Genomic DNA, 27,546 nt, shown 5'->3' on the forward strand with positions numbered 1-27,546 from the left:
CTAAAAGAATGAAAACAAGGACTGAAACAGATACTTGTACACCAATTTTTATTGACAGCATTATTCACAATAACCAAAAGTTGGAAACAACCTATGTCCATCTACAGATAAATAAAATGTGGTGTATTTATACAATGGAGTATTTTTCAGTCATAAAAGAAGAATGGAGTTCTGACACATGCTACAACATTGACGAACCTTGAAAACATTACCACTTCTATTTAACAATGTACTATAATAGCTAGACAACATCACATGGGTTGGTAGGTAGGATTGCAAAGGAAGAAACAAAACTCATTATGTGTATATGATGTGATCACCTACATAGGAAATCCAAGAAAAATCTATAAACAAACTATTAGTCCAAATAGAGGAGTTAAGTAAGATTGATGGGTATAAGATCAAAATACAAAGTGCAAATGAGTTTCTAAATATCAACAACAAACCCCTAGAACATGTAGCTTTATTTTATTTTATTTTAAAAAATATGTTTTGGTTGTTTTTTTTTTGAGAAAGAGAGAAGGAGAATCCCCAGCAGGCCCCGAGTTGTCAGAGAGCCTGGTGTGGGGCTTGATCCCACAATCTGAGATCATGACCTGAGCCAAAATAAAAAGTGAGCCACCGGGGGCACCAGGGTGGCTCAGTCAGTTAAGTGTCTGACTTCAGCTCAGGTCATGATCTTGCAGTTTGTGAGTTCAAGCCCCATGTCAGGCTCTGTGCTGACAGCTTGGAGCTTTGAACCTGCTTTGGATTCTGTGTCTCCCTCTTTCTCTGCTCCTTCCCCACTCACACTCTGTTTCTCAAAAATAAACATTAAAAAAAAATTTTTTTAAGAGTTGGGTGCACAACTGACTGAGCCACCCACGCGCCCATAGAACATGTAATTTTTTAAGTGTTCATTTATACTTATATATAAATTATAGTATATAATAAATGAATGTTTATTTTTGAGAGAGAAAGCACGAGTGGGGAAGGCGCAGAGAGAGGAGGAGACAGAAGATCCAAAGTGCAGGCCTCAAATTCACAAGCCATGAGATCATGAACTGAGCTGAAGTCAGATGTTCAACTGACTGAGCCACCTCGGCGCCCCTAGAACATGTAAGTTTAAAGAAAAGTATAATTTACTATATCAACAAAAATTAAGGATTAAGAATATAACATAAGGGGGCCCATGGAATTCTCTTGGAATTCTCTTTCTCTCTCTCCCTCTCTCTCCGCCCCCTCCCACTCACACTCTCTTCTCTCTCAAAAAAAATAAACTTTAAAAAAAAATACATAACATACCAAATATGTATAACACTTTCATGGAGAAAATTACAAAACTCTATTGAAGGACATGCTTGAACACCTATTTAAAGAAGGAGATAGGACATGTTTATGGATAGGAATATTCACTATCTTTAAAATGTCAATACTTCCTAATAAATCTATATATTTAAGGCAGTTCAAATGAAAAATCTTAATATGGTTTCTCACAGAAATTTCCATATGGAAAAGATAATATTAGTAGAAGCTTACCTTATACCAGAAATGGGAAAAGCCTTAAAGACCAGATTGTGAAAAGTACAGCTAAATTGTTAAACTTTAGAAGAAAATAAATTTTTATATCAAGATAGGCAAATGTATTTTAAAAATGTGCTTAACTAAAAGCAAAAACTATAACTGAAAGATGGACAATTCAACTACATTAAAATTTATAGCCTCTCCATGACTAAAGATAGCCTAAACACAATTAAAAGCAAACTGTGTACTGGAAGAAGCTATGCGCAAATATCAACCTCACAGTTTTGGTATCCAGACATAGAAAGAATTTCAAAAAAAGCAATAAGAAAACTTCAAGCCACACAATGGAAAGATGGGCGTGGGTATCTAAATAGACAATTCACAGAAAAGGAAATCCGAATGGCTTACAAACCATTTGGTAATTAGAGAAATGCATCTAAAATAATGAAATAACTCTTCACACCCATGATATTGACATACATGAGAAAAGGCTGACAATAATAACTTGGCAAGGATGGGAAGCTCTCGGATCCCTTATACTCTTCTAGGAGGATATAAACTGATGAAATTACTTTGAACAGCATTTTGGCAACTTCTAGCAATTGTATTGTTAGGCACCTATTCTAGAAAAAAAAAAAAACTTGCACAAATGTGCACAAAAATGTGCACAAAAAACAAACACAAAATTGTTCCTGGCAGAACTATTCATAATGGTAAAAATGTAGAAATAACCTGTCCCTCAGGAGAACAACTTAAATAAACTATTGTTTGGTTAAATTGTTGAGTATTATCTAGCAGGTAAAAAAACAACTATTCATACCACCATAAACCGAGATTTACTATAAAACCACAATCAAGACAGTGTATTAGAAAACCAGATTCCTATATATAGACACCCAATTTTGCCAAAAGCACCAAGTAATTTCAATAAATTTAAAATTTACAAATGTTAGATTTAGTAGCTTCCTTTTTTTATTTATAAAAATTATTGCTTGAACAAGGCAAGAATCCATTTAAATATACAATGTTTAAATGTTCCAGTTTACAAGGGCAGCAAACAAGTATTAAAAACAGAATTTTAGGGGTGCCTAGGTGGCTTAGTGGATTAAGCCTCCGACTGTCGATCTCAGCTCAGGTCTTGATCTCAGGGTCGTGAGTTCAAGCCTTGCCTTGAGCTCTGCACTGGGCATGAAGTTTACCAAAAACAAAACAAAACAAAAAACAGGTGTGCCTGGGTGGCTCAGTCGGTTAAGCGTCCTACTCTTAATTTCGGCTCAGGTCATTATCTCACTGTTCTTAGGACTGAGTCCAGCATCAGGCCTGCACGGACAGTGCACAGCTCGCTTGGGGTTCTCCCTCTCTCTCTGCCCCTCCCCCATACTCTCTCTTTCCCTTTCTCTCAAAAATAAACTTTTTTTAAAAACTCAGAATTTAAAAAAACATGCAAAAGACATATGCAAGACCTGTATCAGGGATTTTTATCTAAAGAGGCTTTTTCAAGTTCCTAAACACCTTCCCTTCAAACCCTCAACCCCAAGATTCTCATATAACCCTTTATTAAGATTCAGTTTCACAAGAAGAAAGAGATAAACTGAAAATAGCAGTGACTTGAAGAAAACAGAAGTTTATTTCTCTCTTGTCAGGAAGACTGGAAGTGATCATTGCAAGGCTGGTTAGGGATTCAACAGTGTTAGGGTTGCAGGCTTTCTTTATCTTTTTACTCCATGTATGCATGGATTCCATTTTGAGTTCATTTACGGTCATATGTGGCTGCTGGAGCACCATTATTACATTCACATCCTGTTGCAGCTGACATAACAGGAAAGAAGGGAACGGCTCCTACTTTTAAGGACACTTGCATCTCATTGCTCAGATCTTAGTCAACTGTTGCACCTTTCTGCAAGACACCCTAGAAAATAGAGTCTTCATTCTAGGCAGACATCTTCCCAGCTAAACACAGAGTTCTATTACTCTGAGGAGAAAGGAAGGAAAGAAAGAAGGAAGGGAAAGACAGAAGGAGGAAGTCCACCGAGACACAAATTGCAGCTTCTGCATCTCTGCTGCACCATTGAACTGCTACGAATCATTTAATGCAAAATATTCTGGATGACAGGACATGCTCTCGGTGGCTATGGATGGGATGGAAGCAGAAAAAACATTGAAAACCACTGACCCCTAGGAAGAAGGAAATAAAAACAAGTTACTGAAGGATATATAAGTTAACTTTTTACAGGGCAGTTTGGCAAGAAAATAAAATTTATGTACAAGAATGTTTAGCACAGTTTATAATAGGAAAAATGGAAACATCCTGTCTCATCAATAGAGACTGAAAAATTAAATTACAGTATATCTATATAATGGAATATGATGATGCCATGGCAAAGAATAGGGCAGATCTTTATTCATAGATGTGGAAATAAACATATATAATATAATCAAGTTCACATAACAGGTATGTATAAGTTGATTCTATTTTTGTAAGAAAATAGAGACTAAATACAATAATAATAACAAGCATTTACATAGCCCTTACTATGTACCAGGCACTATTCTAAGCACTTTATGTACATTAATTCATTTAATCCTCACAACCTTATTATTGTCCCTCTGTTGCAGATGAGGACACTGAGGCACAGAGAGGCCAAGTACTTTCCCAACATTATACAGCTAATATACATTGAAGCAGTATTTGAGATCAGGCGGCTGGATCCAAGAATCCGAAAGGTTAACCACTATACATACTGCCTACATATGTTTACACATATATTCATGCTGAGATCAATACATACATAAAAGAAAATTGAAAATTAGAAAATTTTAACTTTTTGTATTATTCAACCCTCCCTGACTTCCTTCAATCCTTACCTCTCTCTGTCTCAACCTTCTTTATCTCAATTCCCTCCAACCAAGCCTTATAAGAGCTATCTACAATATCTATTGTATTAGGTATTAACTAATTATAAGCCATAATTTACATTTTAATTTATAACCCTTCAAAAGCAAAGTAATTTTACCATCCAAAAAAATGAAGCCATAATATAATAGTAGAGTGATAATTAGTGAGGTTTGCATCTTGGGGAAAGAGGGCTAAAATTCATTGTAATGAAAGATGATACACTCTCAAGTTGTCTGTACATGTATACATGAGTTCATGTGTTTGTAATTTGTGTGTGTCAATATAATTTTGAAATTATAAATGAAAACTGTGCTTTCACATTTTGATTATTTTGTTTTTTGGGTTTTTTAAATATGAAATTTATTGTCAAATTGGTTTCCATACAACACCCAGTGCTCATCCCAACAGGTGCCCTCCTCAATGCCCATCACCCACTTTCCCATCCCTCCCACCTCCCCATCAACCCTCAGTTTATTCTCAGTTTTTAAGAGTCTCTTATGGTTTGCCTCCCTCCCTCTCTAACTTTTTTTTCCCTTTCCCCTCCCCCATGGTCTTCTGTTAAGTTTCTCAGGATCCACGTAAGAGTGAAAACATATGGTATCTGTCTTTCTCTGTATGGCTTATTTCACTTAGCATCACACTCTCCAGTTCCATCCACGTTGCTGCAAAAGGCCATATTTCATTCTTTCTCATTGCCAAGTAGTATTCCATTGTGTATATAAACCACAACTTCTTTATCCATTCATCAGTTGATAGACATTTAGGCTCTTTCCATAATTTGGCTATTGTTGAAAGTGCTACTATAAACATTGGGGTACAAGTGCCCCTATGCATCAGTACTCCTCTATCCCTTGGGTAAATTCCTAGCAGTGCTACTGCTGGGTCATAGGGTAGATCTATTTTTAATTTTTTGAGGAACCTCCACACTGTTTTCCAGAGTGGCTGCACCAGTTTGCATTCCCACCAACAGTGCAAGAGGGTTCCCGTTTCTCCACATCCTCTCCAGCATCTATAGTCTCCTGATTTGTTCATTTTAGCCACTCTGACTGGCGTGAGGTGATATCTCAGTGTGGTTTTGATTTGTATTTCCCTGATGAGGAGTGACGTTGAGCATCTTTTCATGAGCCTGTTGGCCATCTGGATGTCTTCTTTAGAGAAGTGTCTATTACATTTTGCTTATTTTGTAATAAAAGCCCTAATAAATATGGGAACTCAGGGAACCAGGGTTCTCACTGTAGGAGAAGAAAAATACAAAGAGAGGAAAACCACATTAAATTGACTCAGAATTAGAGGTATCTATGTATATTGATATGCATTCATGATTTAATGTATATAGTTGAGCTATATGACATTGCATTCTCCCCCCCCCAAAAAAAATAACCTATAATCAGTGACAATTTAGTAGCAATAGCAAACAAAGTACTCAGAGTTTGTTTTCTAAATATCATTCCCCACTAAAAGGGATCAAGCCTTCTTGGGGGAAAACTGCTAATTTCAGGGCTGGGGCAGAGACAGTACTGGATTCTAGAACATCTTGTGTCAGAAACTAAGGAAGTGCACAAAGAATTATGAGATATGTTCAAAAGACCACAGGAATCAGCTGAAAGGCTCTTCATAGCCAAATCTGGGACAAACTGAGTGTCAAAAATGGAAAAATGAATAATATTGCAATCCATTGAATAAGTTTCTTCCTTTTGGGGTGATAAAATGTTCTGAATTTAAATAGTGGTGATGGTTGCACAACTCTGTGAATATACGAAAATACACTAAAAAGTGAATAAAATACTATACACTGAATTGTACATGTTACAACAGTGAATTTTATAACATGTAAATTGTGTCTCCATAAAAAATGTGAATGTACAAAGAAATGGGGGGACTCCAAGGAAGGTTATTGCACAAAGTTGTCATTACCTTGCCTTCTTTTTCCCACTCTTTCCTTCCAAACACACATACAAAACAAAAAGGCTTAAAATTGGCACATTTTCTGTCTTTTAAAAGATATTTCATAAAATGCCAATTGTTACATATTTACAGTTTGTTGTTTTAACACCAAGATTTGTCATGCTTCTTAGGTAGTCCTGCTTTGCTGTGTTTCATTCACGAGTATGCACATATATTGCTCATTCCCACATGCTCTTAAAAAATTTCTCAAGCACCCACAGTGTTGCAGTCTGCCTATGTTGGCAGTATTTACATCCTGAAAAAAATCTGCCTCTTTTCCCATTGCTGTAAGAAACAGAGCAAAACAAGGCAAAAATCCCACATTACTTTGCCATATTGGTTTCATCAGCTGTCACATAAGAAGCATGTGATTAACTGCCTTTAAAATCAAAGATCAAAAACAGGTGCCTGACTGGAGGCACCTCTATGTAACCGGAACGTTTTTAACCAGTCTGCCCCGGGAAAGGTACCACGGACCTTCTTGGGATGGTTATGTTAAATTGAAGTCTTTGGGTGTTGTTTGCAAAAGGCTTGTCAGGTTCATACGACAAACAAGGATCAAGCTGGAGGCCTACATAGACATTTGTTCCTTTCTTGACTTGCAAGCCTCCTTAATATTTTTAAAGAATTACAAATGCCCTATTAATCATTTTTTAAAATTTTTCAATAATATTTATCCAATAAAAATATTTGGAAATAAATCTTAGTTGAAGTAACATATATTTCAGAATGTATTAATGTAAACTGTATATGGATCTGAAATTTGGTTAATGGAATCTATTGCTTAGCAGACCACCCTGAACATGAGTAGTTAATTATCTTTCTTTCTACCAGCTTTAGAGTAGCTAATACATCTTAAATAGATAACGGATAAACAAAATTATGGAATGTTAAGGCTTTGACATTGAATTCTTTGCTAGTATGTTGTTCACTCATTCATTCAAAAAATAATGTTAACTGGGGTGCCTGGGTGGCTCAGTCCATTAAGCATCTGACTCTTGATTTCAGCTACGGTTTATGGGATGGAGCCCTGCATCAGGCTCTGTGCTAACAGCGTGGAGCTTGCTTGGGATTCTCTCTTTCTCCCTCCCTCTCTGACTCTCTCTCTTTCTCTCAAAATCAATAAATAAACTTAAAAAAATTCTTATTGAGCACCTGATACGTGCTAGACAATAATAAGAAAAATCAACATAACCCTGGCTCTGATGAATTTCAGAGTCTAGAGATGAAGATAAAATTTAATCAGGTATTCACAGAAATTAATATGTAATTTCAGACTGAGAGAAGTGTTGAAGGAAAGGAACATGAAAAAACAGAACCTGAGGTAGGTTATAAGAAGGCTTCAATGAGGAGATAAATACTTCAAGGGAAAAAAAAGTAGAGTTGGAGTTCATTGGACTAGGACCAGAGAGAAAAGCATTCTCCAAAGAGGAAACATTTGCAAAGCCCCTGTGGCAGAAGAATGTTGAAGGAAATTTTTAAAAGGCCAGGGAGTTTCAAAAGCAAGGGGAGTGGTACAGGATGAGGCTGGAGAAATCAGTGGAAATCATATTATATAAGCCTTATAGTTCATCTTTAAAAAAAATAAATCTAGTCTTAATTATAATAGCGGTGGGAAGCCATTGAGGAGTTTAATGTAAAGTGATGACAGGATGATTTCTGTGTTTTAAAAAGAGCACTCCACACTCTGGAAAATAGTTTGGCAGTTACTTTCAAACTAAAAATGGACTAACCATACGACCCAGCGATTGCATTCTTGGGCATTTATCCCAGAAAAATGAAGACTTATTTTCACACAGGAATTTGTACATTAATGTTCATAATGGTTTTATTCATATTAGCCAAAAAGTAGAAATTACCCATGCAGTCTTTCAATGAGTGAATGCTTTAACTGTGGTATATCCATACCATAGAATATCACTAAGTAGTTAAAAGGAACAAAACATTAACACACACAATCTTGGATGAAATTCAAGGAAATTATGTTGTGTGGAAAAAAAAACCTCAAAATGATACATACTGCATGATTTCATTTGTGTGACCTTCATGAAATAACATAATTATAAAAATGCAGAATAGATTTGTGCTTGCCACTGATAAGTTAGAGATGGGAAGTGGGTGGGTATAGCCATAAAAGGATAATACAAGGGAATCTTCCTATCAGGAAGTCTTGTGGTGATGATATAATCAAATATCTTGATTGTGGTGGTGGTTACACAAGACTACACATGTGATAAAATTGCATAGAGCTCTACACATGCACACAAACATACATACACACATCAGTGCATGCATAACTGGTAAAATATAAGTAAGCTCTATGGATTGTACCAATGTCAATTTCTGGGTTTTGATATTGTACTATAGTTGTACATGATGTTGACATTGGGGGAGGCCAGGGTAAGAATGCACAGGCCTTCCCTGTACCTATTGTGAGTCTAAAATTCGAAATAAAAAGGAGCACTCTGTCTACAGAGTAGAAAATGGATTGAATGTAGGTTAAGGTGAATGTGGAAGAAACTACTATGTGATTAGTGTATTAGTCTAGAACAGAGATAAATGATCATGGCTGGAATTGGTTGGTAGCAGCAGGAATAGAGAAAGAATACATCTCAGAAATATTTAGGAGGTAAAATTTATGAAATGTATAAAATTTATGGATGGGATGTAGGAGGTTAAGGAGAATGACTTCAAGGGTGTTTTGAAGCTAAACTCTGCCCCATGTTCCACAGCCTTGAAAATAAATATACATTTAAAACAAGATAGCGGGATGCCTGGGTGGCTCAGTCAGTTAAGCATCTAACTTCAGCTCAGGTCATGATCTCTTGGTTCTGGAGTTCAAGCCCCGCATCAGACTCTGTGCTGACAGCTTGGAGCCTGGAGCCTGCTTCGGATTCTGTGTCTCCCTCTCTCTCTGTCCCTCCCCAACTCATACTCTGTCTTTCTCTCTCTCTCTCAAAACTAAACATTAAAAATTTTTTTAAAAAGCAAGATAGCAAAAATTTGGAAGGCACCATTTTTTGATAGAGCATATTCCAGAACCAGAGGTGCTATTGATATGAGGTCACTTAGGGATCTTTCCTAGGTTAAAGTGCACACAAGCATTGTGTGAATATCAATTCATTGCCTCTCAACCCCAATTTATCCTTCATAAAAATTAAGATGGACTCTTTAAATATTTTTCTTTTAGGGACACCTGGGTGGCTCAGTCAGTTAAGCGTCTGGCTTCGGCTCAGGTCATGATCTCATGGTTCTTGAGTTCAAGCTCTGCATCGGGCTCTGTGCTGATAGCTCAGAGCCTGGAGCCTTCTTTGGATTCTGTGTCTCCCTCTCGCTCTGCCCCTCCCCTGCTCGTGCTCTGTCTCTCTGTCCCTCAAAGATAAATAAACATTAAAAAAATATATTTTTCCTTTACCAGTTGGAATGATGTTAAACTTTGTCAGTAGCGGGTGCTGGAGGGATATTGCAGGAGGAAGGGGCTTTTTTTTTTTTCCTGTTACAGATGCTCCTCTTGGTGGGCTCCTGCAGCACCCATGTCTTCTCCAATGTCCAGCTTCTGTAGTGCTGGCAACTTATCCAGGGCCAGGCTCTTGCAATGCAGGCAGCACCCAAGGGCCAACAGCTTCCTCTGGTACTCTACATTGTCAGAATCTCAGTCTGGAAAGGGAGGCGCCTTTTCTTTGGGTGCTCTGTCTCAGCCTTAAGGGCAGTGGCTCCTCCTCATATCTGCTTTTCCCATTTGTAAAAAAATTACTTAAGTAATCTCTGCACCCACCATGAGGCTTGAAATCAGGACCCTGAGATCAAGAGTCATATACTCTACCAACTGAGCCAGACCAGTGCTCCTGCTTTTCCCGTATTCTTTAGCAACCCCCCCCCTTTTTTTTTTTGGCTTCTAAGTATCCATTCCCTCCCTACAGCAATCTCCTGCTATAGTTAATAATTCTTTGTATTAAACTTACCCTATTCAAATTACTGTATGTTTTCTGTGTCCTGATTGAATCCAGACTCATAAAGCCATTCCCATAAGTTTGCTGTTGTGATTCCCTCCAGTTTTGAGCTTTTAACGGCCCATCTATATTTGTCTACAAAGGGCTTCTAGATGTGGTTGACTAATGTATAGAGGTTGCTAAGCTGACCACATTTGCAATAATATCATGAAAGGACTCAAATCAATGTTGCAAAACTTCCAAACACCTAGAATTGGCTTTGATTTTTATTTCTATTCTATTTTAAATAGATCTTTGATTTTATATTCTTGAAAAATAGAACTTAAAGGAATATTTTCTTTTTTTCTGAAAAAAAGTTTGCATATAAATCTAAACCAACTCATATCAGATTCTTTACACTTAAACGTTTCACTGTGCTACCTTCCACAATACAAAAAGACAAAATTTGAGATGTAATATATTTAAAGCATAAACTATAAATTCAATACTTCAAAATATGTCAAAACAACACGAGGAGGAGTTTAGTACATTCCAGGCCAAGGATGGGTGATGACAGAAATGAGTACTTCTCTCTGCAGCATGTGATCATGTTATCATTTTTCTCTTTTTTCTTGATTGCCCTGACATTCCTGGGTTGTTGTCTTTTTTTTTTTCCATTCCCTCTCAATTTCCTTTACAGACTCCTCTATCTCTACCCATCTTTTAAAATGTCACTGGTTTCCTGTATTCTGTCCTTGACTCTCATTTCTCATTAGTCCTAGGTAGTTTATCCATTTTTAGGTAATACTTCCTTCATTTATATCTGCAGCCTAGGCCTGTCCCTGAGCTCTAAAGTCCTTTCTGTGATCCAACCTCTAGTCTAGGAGTCAGCAGATTAGTCTCTGGACCAAATTCAGCACACTGCCTGTTTTTATAAATAAAGTTTTATTGTAACACAGCTATACCCACTTGTTTACATATTGCCTATGATTGATTTCCTCCTATAATGGCAGAGTTGAATAGTTGTGACAGAGAACACATGGCCTGAAAAACCTATAATATTTATTATCTGGCCCTCCACAGAAAAAAATTTGCTGACCCTAAAATGTATTTCTACGGAGTTTTAGGCATGACTGAGCATGTATTTTTAAACAGTGGGGTAAGCCCACCAACAATAGATTTACCTGCATCTCTCTGTATGAAAGAGGGAGTAAAGATCGACTCGAATTCATAACCAAGCCTCATGGATAAAGACTACAATAGCAAAGTGAAGGAATATTTTTGTTAGCAATTTTGTCATACTGGAGGCATATGGAATATAATGCGCAATTCTCATTGCTGTAGAATCACCAAGAGAGCATCTAAAGACAGATTTCCAGACCTCATTCCCAATAATTCTGACTCAGTAAATCTGGGGAGGGGTTTGGGAATGTGAAATTTCAGAATGCCCTCCAAGTAATTCAAGTATGTACAACTAAGTAGTCGGAATTTGGAAGTCAAATTGATGTAAAAATCCATAGCCAAGTAAAATGGTCTTTTTATTTCTGATGAATCATTTTAAAAAAGGCCAATTTGCTTCTCTTGATTTACATACTATTTCTGAGTCTCTAGCTTTAGGGAATTACAATAAAGAATTCAAAATCTCTTAGCAATGATTTTGCTCAACCACTCTCCTTGCACTAAGGTTTATGTAATAAAAATTCTACATTTCCATACTGACTGATATTTCCAAAGCTCATCTCTCAACAAGGTAGAATGTAAGACCCAATTTGCTTTATCATACAACTAGCTTAGGCTTTATCACACTGAACAAAACTCTGTCAATCCCATCATCCTACGGTCACTTCCAGTCTGTCTATTCATGCACGCATTCATTCAACAACAATAAAATTTTGAACACTTGCCAGTCATTGTCAGGTACCAGAGGATACGGTAGTGAAGTGGATAAAATTCCTGTCTGCATGGAGCTTACATTCCAGCTGGGGGGAGGGGATGGTGAGTTTCTCCTTAGATGTGCCTTCTGTACAAAATTTTCCTCAGCCTATCCTAGTTTGGATCTTCTAATTACGAATTTTCCTCAAAACTTACTAGAGAAAGGGTAAATTTTGTCTCCTGCACATACCATATCCTGTCTTTTAAAGCTGAATCTGTGGCGATGGTGCTTGTCCATGATGCAGCTGTTAAGACTATACATTAGCTTCATGTTTACACCTTCTTTCTGAAATTCTTTGTGCAGTTGAGTGACTTTTAGGGGTCTTGTCTCAAAAGGATGAGACTCCTTTTGTTTGTGGTTAGCTCTCATGATTAATGAGTGCTTTTCAGTGATTATGACATCAAAATAAACCCAGTGTCTCACTGACTGAAGATCAAAGCCTGCGCCTACAGATTCTCCTTAGTAGGATAACTGTAAAACCTAACAACGAACAGCGACAACAGTTTTGTAAAAGTCAAAGAACATCACAACTAGATGAGACGTTAGAGATGCAGCCCCACCGCCTTTTAAAGATCATACGTCTGAGACTCAGAGAGGTTGCCTAGGTTGCCTCAGGTCACACAGCCCAACCGATGGATGTGGAATCAGTGACCAAATCCAAAGTACAATCACACTAGGACTCCTTCTCCTAAAATGTAACGTCTAAATCAGGTCCAGCCTTCTCTCCGCTCCTACCCACCCTCCTTGGCTGTATGAAATTCCTCAACGCTCTTTCTTGAAGAGTCAAGTCATTAAAACTTGAAGTTGGGGCATTCAACAAACAGGTGTCCAGACCACGGACACGTAGTCGGGGAATGTGGGTCTCCACAAGCCGGCCGAGAACTCTCCAGCTCCCGCTTATAAAGTTTTCTCGGATCGTACGTTCCTCTTTCAGATCCCTGGCTGCGAGGCCAAGATGCCCGCTGTGGCCTCCGACGAAGTTCGGAGATGCCATTTCCTCGCAGAAGCTCGGCCGGGGCGCGCCGGCCGCAGAGCCGGGCGTCCTCAGGCCTGGCGGGCGACAGGGGAAGCCAGGCGCGGGGCTGGGCGGGGCGGCCCCTCGGCGCGCGACTGCCCGCCCCGGCTGCGAGGACCGCGGGCTCGCGAGTCCCGGCGCGGAGCGAGAGGCGCGCGCGGGCCGTGGGGGCTGGGCCGAGGCGGAGCGCGAGACGGCGGTGGCGGCAGGCGCCGCGGGACCAGGCAGCGGCCCCCGCCCCCCGAAGTCCGTCCCCGCGCGGGGCTGGGGAGCTCAGGGCGGGGAAGCCGCGGGGCCGCGCCACGTCCCTCGCCCGCCCCAGAGCGGGTTTTGCAGGCGTCTCCAGGCTGGGGGCTTTTGTGTCTGCGACTCGGGAGCGGCGAGAGCGCAGACCTCCTCCTCAGAGGGCGCTGTGAGTGAGCCGCCAGGGCCCGGCCGCCCGCCTCCTGCCTCCCCTGTCAGCGGCTCCCGAGGCGGCGGCGGCGGCGAAGAAGAAGGAGTGGGAGGAGGCGGCGGCGGCGCACTCGTCCTCCGCACATGCCGGCCCCGGGCGGGGGGGCGCCCCCAGGCCGCGCTCCCGGCCGCCGCCGCTGAGCCCCGCCAGCCCCCGCACGCCGCCCGGCCGCCCGGAGGCCTCGTCTTCCTCCCAAACTTTGCAAAGTCGGCCAGCGTCCCCGCCGCCCTCGGCCGCGCCTCGGCTCGGAGGCTCGCCTCTCAGCCGCAGCGGCCCCGCGAGGAGGAGGAGGAGCCGCCGCCGCAGCATCAAAGAGACCGAATTCCCGCGGCCTGGGGGGGAGTCATGCTTTGCGGTCTGTAATGTCAGCAGAACAGGAGAAGGATCCCATTTCGCTGAAGAGAGTTCGAGGTAACCGGGAAGGGCGCGGGATTGGGGGGACCGGGGTGAGTGCGGTGCGCGGGGGCCGCGTGCCGGGCCGCTGGGAGGCCACGGGGCTCTGTCCGGGCCTAACTCCGCGCCGCCCGCGTCCCGCCTGCGCCCCGGGGCCGAGGCTGCGGTTCCGGGCGCTTAGCCCCCGCGCCCGCTCGCCCCTAGACACCCGCGCGGAGCCCTCGCCTCCTCGACTTTGTGTTAGGCGGCAGTTGAAGCCGCACTCAGCATCCCTCCGTACCCCGCTCTCCTACCTCAGCTCATTCGCAAGACAGCACAATAGGCACCTCGAAGGGTGAGAAAGAAACCACCCCCTGGCAGAGACCACGGACGATGCCCACCCCCCAAAAAGTAAGTTAGACTGCTCAAGAGTTGACGCTTTGAGGAAGGTGTACCGGGCCTTCGCGTCTCTCCCAGCCCCCCTTCCCACCCTCACAGGCAACAAATATACAGCTTATTTTTCTTGGGTTTAAGAGGAGACACTATATAAATTCAAAAGGCATTTTCTTTATTGGCTTATGGGTAAGAATCGAATCACCTAAAATCAATTTTATACGTGATTGGTTTGCTTCTTCCTTGCACCCTAGTTAGGAAATTTTGTGCTGCCTTACTATCTGAGAGAAATCGGAGGGAACGCTGTACCAGACAAAAGATAATGCGTGTAAGTTCACAGATGCCAAATGCCGGAGGGAAATTTGGGGGATATCCTGCAGCTCTGATTTCCAGCTCAAAATAGGGTTAAGGCTGAAAGTCCCAAAGTTGAAATAGCCCTGTTTGTTCATTAAGCAAATATTTATTGAACACGTACTGTGTGCTACGCTCTGTTCTTGGCACTGGGGTGCAACAGTGAACAAAGCAAAAAGAGTCTTCACCCAGCCGGGGCTCACACACTTGTGGGGTAAACAGATGATAAACAAAAGATAGAGATATAAAATACCACATAGTAAGTGCTCTGGAGAAAAACAAAGCAGGTAAAGTGGTTAGAAAATCCATATGAGGGTGGAGAGGTATCAATTATGTGTAAGTGGACTCATGTGGAAGGTGATGTTTGAACCAGGACCCAAAGGAAGTGATAAACCAGAGCCATATGGATATGTGTGGCAAGAGCAGTCTCAGCAAAAAGAACAGCAAGTGCAAAGGCCCTGGGTCTGGAATTTGCCTCATGTATTCAAGCAACAGCAAAGAAGTTATGGTAACTGGCAGAGAGTGAGCAAAGGGTGAATAGTATGAGCTGAGCAGAAAGGGTGATAAGAGTGATCTGACTTTTGTTTTCAACAGGTTTCTCTGGCTGCTCTGTGGAGAATAGACTGTAGAGAACAAGGGCTGAAGCAGGGAAGCTAGTTAGGAGGCTATTGTAATAGTCCTTTCATCCAAACATGTTAAAGTGCTTTATAAATCAGTGCTTTATAAAGTAGTAAGGTAAATTTTGCAGTTGACTTAAGTGATGTAGAGATCAAGAACCACAGTCATTCATCTATGTTTTTGTTCCATGCGACTAGAGATTAAACATCTAGAACTGGGTTGTGACACAGTGCCAATGTGGTATCCAAAATACATCACTCGAATATTTAGGTAAAGATTGATTTTCTTAGCCATTTAAGCAAAAATGTAATTTAAAGCAGAATATTGTTTTTAAGGCCTAATAAGCACAATCTTTCATTGAGTGAAGGTTTTCTATTTCAGCTTTCTTTTCTGTTTGTGGTTTTGAGTGGCCAAACACTTTAAGGAATAGACCTTTCTGAGATACAATTATTCCTCTGATACTTTTACCATATTATTTTGCCTTTTATTATAAATGACTTTGGGGTTGAAGGAAAAGAAAGAGGGCTCTCAAGTTTATACCTTTGAACTCAATTATCAGTCTTAATCAGATGTAATTTTAAATAAAATGGATGAGTATTTTATTGTGGGTCAAGAACACAGATCCATCTTTATTTTGTTCCAGCTACTGGTTTTAAGTTTGGTGCCTTAGCTGTTGGGAGTTGGCTCAGGTGTCAGCTCAGGAATATGCTGCGAGTTAAGTACCAGAATAAAAGACAAAGCACTTTTTAAAATAAAAAGTCAATATGAGGAGGGATTTTTACAATAAGTCACTTTGTAGTGACTATAACATTCATTTTAAAAACATTTTTGGATTAATTTATAAAAGGTACCAGAATTTCTACGTGAGCTCTTTTGAAGCCCAGTTCTGCTGAACTTCACTGCCCTGAAACTTTTTGTTGTAATTTATATCCTAAGACTACATGCAGGATGTGGTCTTTGCAGAACATAAACTGTGAGCAGTGCTTCTTAAACTGTTTCCCATCCACTCATGTATACAGACAGACTTTTAAATAGTTACGTATTTATTTCATGGGTATTATAAAAAATACAAGATACAGAACTTCTCATTTAGGATAAGGCTAAGATACATACACCAGAGTTTCAGTTTGAAGAAATTATTAAGAAAATAACATGATAGATGGAACTCAGATGTGGCAAAATTATGACAACATAAATGACTAAGGACTTTACAGTATTATATTCTTTAGACCAAAAGTATCATATCCCCTGGGATGCTTGTTAAAAATGTGAGTTTTAGGGGGCGCCTGGGTGGCTCAGTCAGTTGAGCATCCAACTTCAGCTCAGGTCATGATCTCAATGGTCCATGAGTTCAAGCCCTGCATCGGGCTCTGTGCTGACAGCTCGGAGCCTGGAGCCTGCTTCGGATTCTGTGTCTCCTTCTCTCTCTGCACCTCCCCTGCTCACACTCTCTCTCTCTCTCAAAAATAAATGAACATTTAAAAATTTTAATTAAAAAAGTGTAAGTTTTTGGCTCCACAGAATCAGGATTTCAGGGAAATTTTTCTGTATCTTTAACAAGATCCCCTGGTGTTCCTTAGGCCCACTAAGGTTTGAGAATTGCTGCTGTTAGACGTAGATTGAAAAGGTGAATGGACCCGAGGAAGCTGATTTGTGGTCTTTCACACAAATGGTCTTTCACACAAATTTGTGGTCTTTCACACAAATGGTCTTTCACACAAATGTGGTCCTGATATTTTAATATTAGATTCAGAATTGCTATTTAGTGGCAAGGTGTCTTACTCCTATTTTTTACCAGTTCTTTCCTTCCCCCAGCCCTCAACCCTTGATTATAAGAAAGATTCCCGAGGAGAGACGCCTAGGTGGTTCAGTTGGTTAAGAGTCTTGATTTTGGCTCAAGTCATCTCACAATTATTGATGGGATTAGGTTCCTGGGATTGAGCCCCAAGTCCTGCTTGGGCTTCTCTCTTTCCCTCTCTCTCTCTCTCTCTCTCTCTCTCTCTGCCCCTCCCCTGCTTATGCTGCTGGCTCTCTCTCAAAAAATAAATAAACAAACTTTAAGAAAAAAAAAAAAAAAGAGGGGCACCTGGGTGGCTCAGTTGGTTAAGCGTCCAACTTAGTCTCAGGTCATGATCTCACAGCTTGTGGGTTTGAGCCCTACGTCAGGCTCTGTGCTGATAGCTCAAAGCCTGGAGCCTGCTTCAGATTCTGTGTCTCCCTCTCTCTCTGTCCCTCCCCTGCTCGTGCTCTCTCACTCTCTCTTTCTCTCTCAAAATAAACATAAAGAAAAAAGATCCATGAAAATAGGTACAATATCTTGGTTATCTTTCTGTTTCTCCCTTCTTTGCTTTCCCTGTAGTAAATACCAAATAAATGAATGAGTGAATACATGAAGTAACTCATATCTTTATGCTTTCTGATTGTCTATAGCTCCTCATAATACTTTACTGCCTTTTTTTCTTAGAATGTTACTTTTAACCAACATTCCCATTATCCAGTGTTCTTAGAACTCTTGGGGGTGGATCTGATCACAACATCCATTCATGTATTCAGCAAATATTTATAGAGCAGTCATAGTGCCAGACAGTGGGAATATTAAGAAGGCATAACACTGTCTTCAGGAAATCTTCAGACCAGGATACTGACAAGTAGTAGTCAGTTAGGAATAACATAAGTACTGTGATCATCTACAGGAAATAAGGGAACATATAATGTACCCTTTTTAAGGAAATCAAGGAATGCCTCCTGGAGAAGAGTTCTAAGAAACAGTGAATATTCCCTTGTGGAAGTTATGTAGAAAGAGCAGCAAAGTAGATGGGTGATTAGAAAAAGGTCCAAAAAATCAGCAGTGGTTTTAAGAAGGCACTTTTGAGAGAAAACCACATGTTAAAGTAGTAAAAATTAAGTGATAAAGATGTGACTTAAGGAAGGTGGTAAACAGAAAGACATAGCCAATAGCTTAGAGAGAGAGAAAGTCAAGAGAAAGTGTCTTTTTATTTCCCTTGAAAAAAGGCCCAAGCATATTTGTATACTTAAAGAAGAACCCAATGTAAAGGGAGAGAGAAGAAGCTGAAAGACAGCAGAAGAGAGGGCAATTCATTAATAAAGCATTCAGTACATGTTTTTAAATATGTATCATGTGCTAGGCACTCAATGTGGGAAGCTGGGGATGAGACAGACAAGACTTCCTTCTCATAAGTCAGGTCTCTGCAGTTGAGAGAAGGGGAATAACATCAGGATTTGAAATAAAGAGTCTTACAGAAAAAAAAAGAATGAAGAAAGACAAATTTAGAGATGAAGAAGGAAGTTAAGGCATTCATTCCAGATAAAATGTTTTTAACCTGAGTTAGCAGTGACATTGGAGAGGTTAGAATGTGTTTTAGGCTGGGATAATAGCACAGAAATGTCATGAAAGTACAAAAGTAGACTTTACTAAAAAAATGTTGAGTGAATATATGGAGGGTTTGGGTTATGATTGGAGAAGAAACATAACTTATGTACTCACAAAATGGAAGGGAAGAGCCAATGAAAGTCTAAAAGAAAGATTTTGGGGGGATTTTGTTGTTTTGTTTTTTTAATTGGTACATATAAGGGCCACGCAGATTATCAGGAAAGTGAGTATGCCCCCAGGATGTTTCAGTGTACACAGTGGATATACATGGTTTGGAACTGAGGGAAGTGGTCTGAGCCAGAAATAGAGATCTGGAAGTTATCAGTAAACAAGTGAATACTAATTGATGCCTTGGGAATAGATAGCTCACCCGAGAGAGTAAAAAGAGAGAAGAGAAAAGCACTGAGGAAAGCAACTTGGGGAATGCTAATATTTAGGAGACAAAAGGGAAAAAAGGACCCTGAAAAGCAGAATGTGAAGGAGTAGCCTGAGAGGTAGAAGAGAAAAACCGTAAAGATAATATAAAAGGAGTGGATTTATGAGAGGGAGATAAATGAATTTTGTTTTTAACATGTTGATTGAAAGGTATCTATCTGTGAGATGTCCAGTATTCTCTTTCTCCTGCATTCCCTATCTTGGTGAACATCATTTATTCAGTAACCCGTCTTCCACTCCCACCCAGCACTGTCCCAAAGTCCTAGAATATCTGTGTCCTTATTGTGTTTTGAATCCACCATCTCTTTGACCTTTCCACAACCACTCCTTTAGTTCAGATTTTCTCTCTTTGATTATTATCATAGCAGCTCTCACTGGTTTCCTGGCCTCCTGTTTTGTCCCTCTAAATCCATTTTCCACATCACCACTGGTGATAAATAACTACTATCTATTGAGTACTTACCAAGCAGTTTGTTAACTAGTTTAAATTGATCATCTTACTTAATCCTCTCAATAACCCTTTGAGTTAGATGTTATCATCATTCATAGTTGAGGAACTGATGCTTAGAGAGGTTAAGTAACACATTCAAATTTACCCAGCTAGTAAGTGGCAAAACTAGAGCTGACCTCCAGGGCTCAAAGTCTTACCCACTGTGTTCCATTGCCATAGTGCTCCAAAACACAATTCATGTTACTCTTTTTGTAAAATTATTAATTTTTTTAATGTTTATTTATTTTTGAGACAGAGACAAAGTGTGAGTAGGGGAGGAGCAAAGAGATAGGGAGACACAGAATCTGAAACAGGCTCCAGGCTCTTAGCTGTCAGCACAGAGCCCGATGCGGGGCTCAAACCCACAAACCACAAGATGTTAGACTCAACCGACTGAGCCACGCAGGCGCTCCTGTAAAATTCTTTAGTGGTTCCCCATTGTCTCTGGATAAAAATCCAGCCTTCTTGTATTGACCCTTTTTTATTTGGTCCAGGCCTACCCCTTAATTCTCCAACCTTCATATTCCATGAAATGCTCTCCTGTGCTCCAGGTCTGTAGATGTTGTAATGGTTTCTTTTGCCTTTAAAACTTTCTTTGCACATTCTGTTCCTTCTGCTAGGCTTGCCCACTCTTTTTCCCACCTTTCATAGAATACTCATCCTCAAGGCATCAGCTCTGTTGAAAACTCCTGGATGGGGGCGCCTGGGTGGCTCCGTTGGTTAAGCATCCGACTTAAGCACAGGTCATGATCTCACAGTCTGTGAGTTCGAGCCCCGGGTCAGGCTCTGTGCTGACAGCTCAGAGCCTGTAGCCTGCTTCAAATTCTGTGTCTCCCTCTCTCTCTGCCCCTTCCCCGCTCATGCTCTGTCTCTCTCTGTCTCAAAAATAAATTTAAAAAAACATTTAAAAAAAAAAAAAAAAAGAAAAAAGAAAATTCCCAGGATGTCTTTCCTGATACTCCTCCTTCAGTCATTATTATATGGGACTTCCTTATGTTCCTTCAACATCCTGTGCTCATCTGTATCATAGTATTTATCTCATTACATTTAGTTTCAAAAAAAGGAAGAAAAATTGTTTCTTCTAGATTATGGGATCCTTATAGAGAGCAATTACTGTTTTTATTTCTACACTTAAATAAACTCAACAGATGTTTCTGAAATCTAATTTGATAAATGTTAACAAAGAGGTTTCAGTAAATTCAGGCAATTTAGTCTTCCTAGTTTGCTTTCCCCAGAGGTGTGGAGGAGTTACCTCTTGGGAAGATAAATAATTCTCTCTTTAACACTCTTATTCCAGGCAACTCAAGGGGTCTAAGTCATCTTTACCTTCAAGATATCCCTAATGCATTGTCAAGAGTGATTTTGGGTCTCCTTTCCTATTCCCAGTCTCCATAGACATGCTAATAGCAATGTTGAGAATTAGTACAGCATTTGTCTCTGACTGCTGGGTTTCTTATCCCATTTCTCCTGTTTACTAACTGTGAGGTCCTTGGCAAGTTATTTAAACTCTGTGCATCAGTTTCCTGTAAAATGAGGATAACACTGGTTACAGAGTTATTTAAAGGATTTAAATACAGAGTTGTTTAAAGGATTAAATGTGTTAATATACATAAAGCACTTTAAACCTTGCCTGGTTCACTTTATCTGTTTACTTTTAAAATCAGAACTAGAATATACATTCTAAAATATACATTCTAAAATATAAGTAATGTGATCAGCATTCACTTTTAGGTATATTTAATCAATAAGTAAAAGACTGACAGCATATTTTTTCTTGTTTTGATTGGGAGTGGGTATGAACTCAACAGAAATGAAGGTTCTCTCCCTTTACAGGGAAGACTGAACCAAAAGAAAAATTAAAAAAGCAGAAACCCTTCAGATTTTATAATTTTGCCAAAAAGGACATATACAAACTGTTTATTACATGATTTTTTATGAATATTTGCATTTTTGTTCTCCATTTTTCCTGATTTTTTTAATTTAAAAATTTGGTTCACTTTCTTAATAAAATAAGTTTATTATTAGCGGCATTATTGTAGAGTCAGCTTTGTACACAAATGCCATTTACCCACCCTCCTAAGCTTTACATTTGTTAGCAACTTTAGAACTCATGCACCTCAGCAATAAAAAGATCATTAGTTTGGGGAGAACAGTTGGTACAAGAACCACAAATATTTAAAATCTTAAATCACAGATATTGAGGGTTTTCAGAATTTAATATTTATTACATGCTCAGGTTAATCTAGGATCTGGGCATCACAAAGGGTATAATGGTACTTTCATTCCAGTCATATAAGGCTATTTCACCAAATGCATGAGAAAGTCTTATAATACTATTTTCACATCTTAATTCCTAATATTGTCATTCCATGGTAGAGACTAGTATTACAGAAGTACATGTTGCAGGTGAAGGTAAAGCTGTTAGCTGAGATGTTCACATCCATAGTAAATGATAGAATAAACTGACATTACATCCCAGACTTCTTTGCTGTTATGAAAAACTGATATTGTCCACTGAATGTGTTGATAATGCTGGATATTAGATATTTTGATAGGATGTTAAATACTGTAGAAATTGAAGTGAGCTTATGGTATAGTTTAGTTTAAAGGAAAGCAAAATGGGGGCACCTCGGTGGCTCAGTTGGTTAAGTGTCTGACTCTTAGTTTCTCTTCAGATCATGATCTCATGGTTCATGGGTTCAAGCCCCTAATCAGGCTCCATGTTGATGGTCTGGAGCCTGCTTGGGATTCTCTCTCTCTTTTTTTCCCTGACCCTCCCCTGCTCTCTCTCTCTCTCTCTCTCAAAAATAAATAAACTTAAAAAAATAAAGGAAAGCAAAATGAAAACTAGTATTTGAGGGTCCCCATGTGCCAGGCATTGTGTTAAGCACTGCCTTAGTTCAAGCTGCTGTAACAGAATACCATAGACTGAGTGGCTTATAAACAATAGCAATTTATTTGGCACAATTCTGGAGGCTAGAAAGTCCAAGATCAACGTGCCAGCAGATTCTGTATCTGGTGAGGGCCTATTTCCTGGGCAGTCTTCTCATTGTGTTATAACATGTAAGGACCAAAGGAGCTCTTTCAGGTCTATTTCATAAGGACATTAATTCCATTCATCCTAGAGGGCAGAGGTTCTGCCCTCATGACCTAATCACCTTCCAAAGGCCCCACCACCAAGTACCATCAAAGTGGGGATTAGGATTTCAACATGTAAATTTTGGGAAGGACAGACTTGGTTTGTGTCATTTAATCAGCATAGTATATGTACTTAAACCAATATACACATATATTAGAATGCATTCTTATTTGAACTACTCTTGAAACAAATCTGTTTTTGAAGGAAAAAATTATAAAATACGTAAAAAACATTTTTGAAGTATAGTTGGCAACAGTGTTAGATTAGTTTCAGGTGTACAGCATAGTAATTTGACAGCTGTATACATTATACTGTGTTCACCACAAGTGTAGCTACCTTCTGTCACCATACAATGCTATTACGATATTTTTTCTTGTATTCCCTATGCTGTAACTTCATCCCCCTTATTCATTCCATAACTAGAAGCCTGTATCTCCCACTCCCATTCATCCACTTTTCCTTTCCCCCCATCCCCCTCCCCTCTGCCAACCACTAGTTCACTGTATTTGTGGGCCTGTTTCTGCTTTTATTGTTTGTTTTCTTAAATTCCACATACAAATGAAATCACGTGGTATTTGCCTTTTTCTGTCAGGCTGATGTCACTTAGCATAAAGCCCTCTAGGTCCATTGAAATAATGTGTTTATTTGCCTTTTTCTGTCTGGCTTATTTCATTTAGCATAAAGCCGTCTAGGTCCATATGTGCTGTCCTAAATGGCAAGCTCTCATTCTTTTTTATTGCTGAGTAATATTCCACTGTGTGTGCACATGTGTGTTTGTATCCCATCTTCTTTATCCGTTCCTCCAGCATTAGACACTTAAGTTGCTTCCATATCTTGGTAAATAATGCTGCAATAAACCTAAGGGTGCATATATCTTTTAGAATTAGTGTTGTTTGTTTTCTTTGAGTAAATACTCAGTAATGGAATTACTGGATCCTGTGGTATTTCTATTTTTAAATATTTGAGAAACCTCCATAGTGTTTTCCACAGTGGCTGCACCAATTTGCACATAAACTAGCAGGGCCCAAGAGTTCTTTTTTCTCTACGTCCTCACTGGCACTTATTATTTCTTGTCTCTTTGATATTAACCATTCTGACCAGTGTAAGGTGATACCTCATTGTGGTTTTGATTTGCAGTTTTCTGATTATTAGTGATGTAGAGCATCTTTTCATGGTCTGTTGGCCGTCTGTATGTCTCCTCTGAAAAAACATTTTTGTATTCTGCCCATTTTTTAATTGGGTTATTTGGTTTAATAGTGTTGAGTTGTATAAGTGTTCTATATATTTTAGATATTGAACCCTTATGAGATAAATCATTATATATATCTTCTCCCATTCAGCAGGTTTTCTTTTCCTTTTGTTGATGGTTTCCTGCACTGTGCAAAAGCTTTTTTGTGTGTTAAGTCCCAATAGTTTATTCTCGCTTTTGTTTCCCTTGCTTTAGGAGACATATCTAGAAAAATGTTGCTGTGGCTGCAGAGAAATTGCTGCCTATTTTCTTTTAGGAGTTTTGTAGGTTTAGGTCTCACATTTAGGTCTTTAATCCATTTTAAGTTTGTTTTTGTGTATAGTGTGAGAAAGTGGTCCCATTTCATTATTTTTCATGTAGCTGTGCAGTTTTCCCAGCCCTATTTATTGAAGAGTCTATCGTTTTGCCATTATGTATTCTTATGTCCTGTGTAGATTAATTGGCCATATTAGCATGGGTTTATTTCTAGGCTTTCTATTTTGTTCTTTTGATCTATGTGTCTATTTTGGTGCCAGTACCATATTGTTTTTATTACTACAGCTATTGTGGTTTAGCTTGAAATCTGGGATTATGATACCTTCAGCTTTGTTCTTATTCAAGATTGCTCAGCTCTTTGGGGTCTTTTGTGATTCCATACAAACTTTGGAATTATTCTAGTTCTCTGAAAAATGCTATTGGCATTTGATAGGGATTGCATTGAATCTGTTGATGGCTTTGGGCAGTATGGACATTGTAACAATGTTAAGCCTTCATTCCATGAACATGGAATATCTTTCCAATTGTTTGTGTCATCTTCAATTTTTTTCAACAGTGTTTTCATAGTTTGCAGAGTAAAGGTCTTTCACCTCCTTGATTAAATCTACTCCTGGTGTTTTACTCCTTTTGGTATAATTATAAATGGAATTGTTTTCTTCATTTCTCTTTCTGCTAAGTTGTTACTAGTTTATAGGAACACAACTGATTTCTGAGTGTTAATTTTGTATCCTGCAACTTTACTGAATTCATCTATTACTTCTAATAGTTTTTTGGTGGAGTCTTTCAAGGTTTTCTATGTATAGTATCACATGTTTTCTGCAAATAGTGATGTTGTAATTTCTTCCTTACCAGTTTGGATTCCTTTTATGTCTTTTTCTTGTCTGGCTGCTATGGCTGGGACGTTCAGTACAATGGTGAATAAAAGCACTGGGCATGGACATCCCTGTCTTTTTCCTGATCTTAGAGGAAAAGCTCTGTTTTTCACCTTTGAGTATGATGTTAGCTTTGGGTTTGTTATGTGTGGTCTTTATTATTTTGAGGTATGTTCCCTCTAAACCCACTTTGTTGAAGGTTTTTATCATGAACAAATGTTGAATTTTGTCAAATGTTGTTTCCGCATCTGTTGAGATGATCATGTGGTTTTTACCCTTCGTTTTGTTAGTGTGGTGTATCATGTTGATTGCTTTGCAGATGTTGAACCATCTTTGCATCCCCAGAACAAATCCCAGTTGATGGTGGTAAGTGATCCTTTTAATGTATTTGAATGCAGTTTACTAATATTTTGCATCTGTGTTCATTGGTGATATCGGTCTGCAGTTGTTTCTTGGTTTCTTTAGTAGTGTGTTTGGTGTTGGTGTCAGGATGATGCTGGATTTTTAGAATGTATTTGGAAACTATCCTTCTTCTATTTTTTGGAATAGTGTGAGGAGAATAGGTGTTAACTCTTCTGTAAGTATGTGGTCGAATTCATCTGTGAATTCATCTGGTCCTGGTCTTTGTGTTTTGGGAGTTTTTTGATTACCAATTCAATTTCATTGTTAATAATTGGTATGTGTTCAGATTTTCTGTTTCTTTTGATTCAGTTTTGGAAGATTGGAAGTTTCTGGAAACATCTATTTCTTCTAGGTTGTCCAGCTTGTTGGCATATAATTTTTTGTAGTAGTCTCTTATAATTCCTTATATTTCTGTGGTATTGGTTGTTACTTCTCCTCTTTCATTTCTGATTTTGTTTATTTGGATGTTTGTTTTTGGGGTTTTTTTTGTTTTTTTTTTTAGTTTTGTTTTTGATGAGTCTAGCTAAAGTTTTGTAAGCTTTATGTTTTCAGAGCCAGCTCTAGGTTTCATTGATCTTTCCTTTTGGCCTCCATTTCATTTTTATTTCCATTCTGATCTTTATTACTTCATTCCTTGTACTAAGTTTGGGATTTGTTTGTTCTTTTTAGTCTCTTTGGTTATAAGGTTAGATTGTTTATTTGAGATTTTCCTTATTTCTTGAGGTACGCCTGTATCCATATAAATTTCTTTTCTTAGAACTGCTCTTGCTGTGTCCCCAGGATTTTGGATCATTATGTTTTCATTTCCATTGGGCTCCATGTATTTTTTATTTCCTCTTTGATTTCTTCATTGACCCATTAGTTGTTTAGTAGCATGTTGTTTAGCTGCCACATGTTTGTGCTTTTTCCAGTTGTTTTTTCCTTGTAATTGATACCTAGTTTCATACTGTCGTTGAAAATGATATTTGATATGATTTCAGTCTTCTTAAATTTATTGAGACTTGTTTTGTGGCCTAATATGTGACCTATTCTTGTGAATGTTCCCTGTACCCTGAAAAGAATGTGTGTTCTATTATTTTGGATGGAATGTTTTGTATATATCTTTAAGTCCATCTGGTCTAATGTATTGTTCAAAGACACTGTTTCCTTATTAATTTTCTGCCTTGATGATCTATCCATTGATACAAGTGGGGTATTAAAGTCCCCTACTATTATTATATTACTGTCAGTTTATCCCTTTTAATATTTGTCTTATTTAGGTGCTCTAATATTGGGTGCATAGATATTTGCAGTTATCATTTATCATTATGCAATTTATCATTAGTCCTTTGTCATTATGTAATGCCCCTCTTTGTTCTTTGTTACAGTCTTTGTTTTAAAGTCTGTTTTTTGTTTATTTGTTTTGCTTTCATTTGCTTGGAATATTAATTTTCTATCCCTTCACTTTCAATTTGTATGTATCTTTAGGTCTGAAATGAGTCTTTTGTAGGCAGCATATAGAAGGGTCTTGTTTTTTAAATCCACTCCATTACCCTGTGTCTTTTTGTTGGAGTATTTAGACCATTTACATACAGTTTTGTAAGTATATACTTACTACCATTTTGTTAATTGTTTTCTGGTTGTTTTTGTAGTTTTTTTTATTCCTTTTTCTCTTGCTCTTTCCTTGTGATGAGGACTTTCTTCAGTGTCATACTTGGCTTTCTTTCTCTTTATTTTTTGTTTATCTATTATAGGTTTTTGGTTTGTGGTTACCATGAGGTCCGTAAATAACATCCTAAGAATATAGTAGTCTATAATAATTTCATGGTCAGTTAAATACAAACACATTTTTTAAATTTAAAAAAAATTTTTTTTTTTTTAACGTTTATTTATTTTTGAGACAGAGAGAGACAGAGCATGAACGGG

At 38.8% G+C, this 27,546-nt stretch overlaps 1 protein-coding gene and 1 long non-coding RNA gene across 6 annotated transcripts in view; one reads left to right on the forward strand and one right to left on the reverse strand.

Moving 5' to 3' along the window:
- Positions 1-3,107: 3,107 nt before the first annotated feature.
- On the reverse strand, positions 3,108-12,509 carry LOC131516525 (uncharacterized). Its single transcript, XR_009264123.1, has 2 exons — positions 12,395-12,509; positions 3,108-3,678 (listed from the first exon to the last, which is right to left on the reverse strand). It is a non-coding gene; the product is annotated as an uncharacterized LOC131516525 (long non-coding RNA).
- Positions 12,510-12,525: 16 nt separating this feature from the next.
- PYGO1 (pygopus family PHD finger 1) overlaps positions 12,526-27,546 on the forward strand; it is a 31,345-nt gene continuing 16,324 nt past the window's right edge. For 2 of the 5 annotated variants that reach the window (XM_058737652.1, XM_058737653.1), the window contains exon 1: positions 13,913-14,085. In XM_058737652.1, the coding sequence (XP_058593635.1) occupies positions 14,037-14,085 (49 nt within the window). In that variant the 5' untranslated portion in view covers positions 13,913-14,036. Of the gene's footprint in view, positions 14,086-14,365; positions 14,458-14,693; positions 14,768-27,546 lie in introns of all 5 variants that reach the window. The other 3 variants (XM_058737655.1, XM_058737654.1, XM_058737656.1) reach the window with 3 other exon arrangements.

This window comes from Neofelis nebulosa, chromosome 7 (genome assembly GCF_028018385.1).
Source record: "Neofelis nebulosa isolate mNeoNeb1 chromosome 7, mNeoNeb1.pri, whole genome shotgun sequence".
Taxonomy (NCBI): domain Eukaryota; kingdom Metazoa; phylum Chordata; class Mammalia; order Carnivora; family Felidae; genus Neofelis; species Neofelis nebulosa.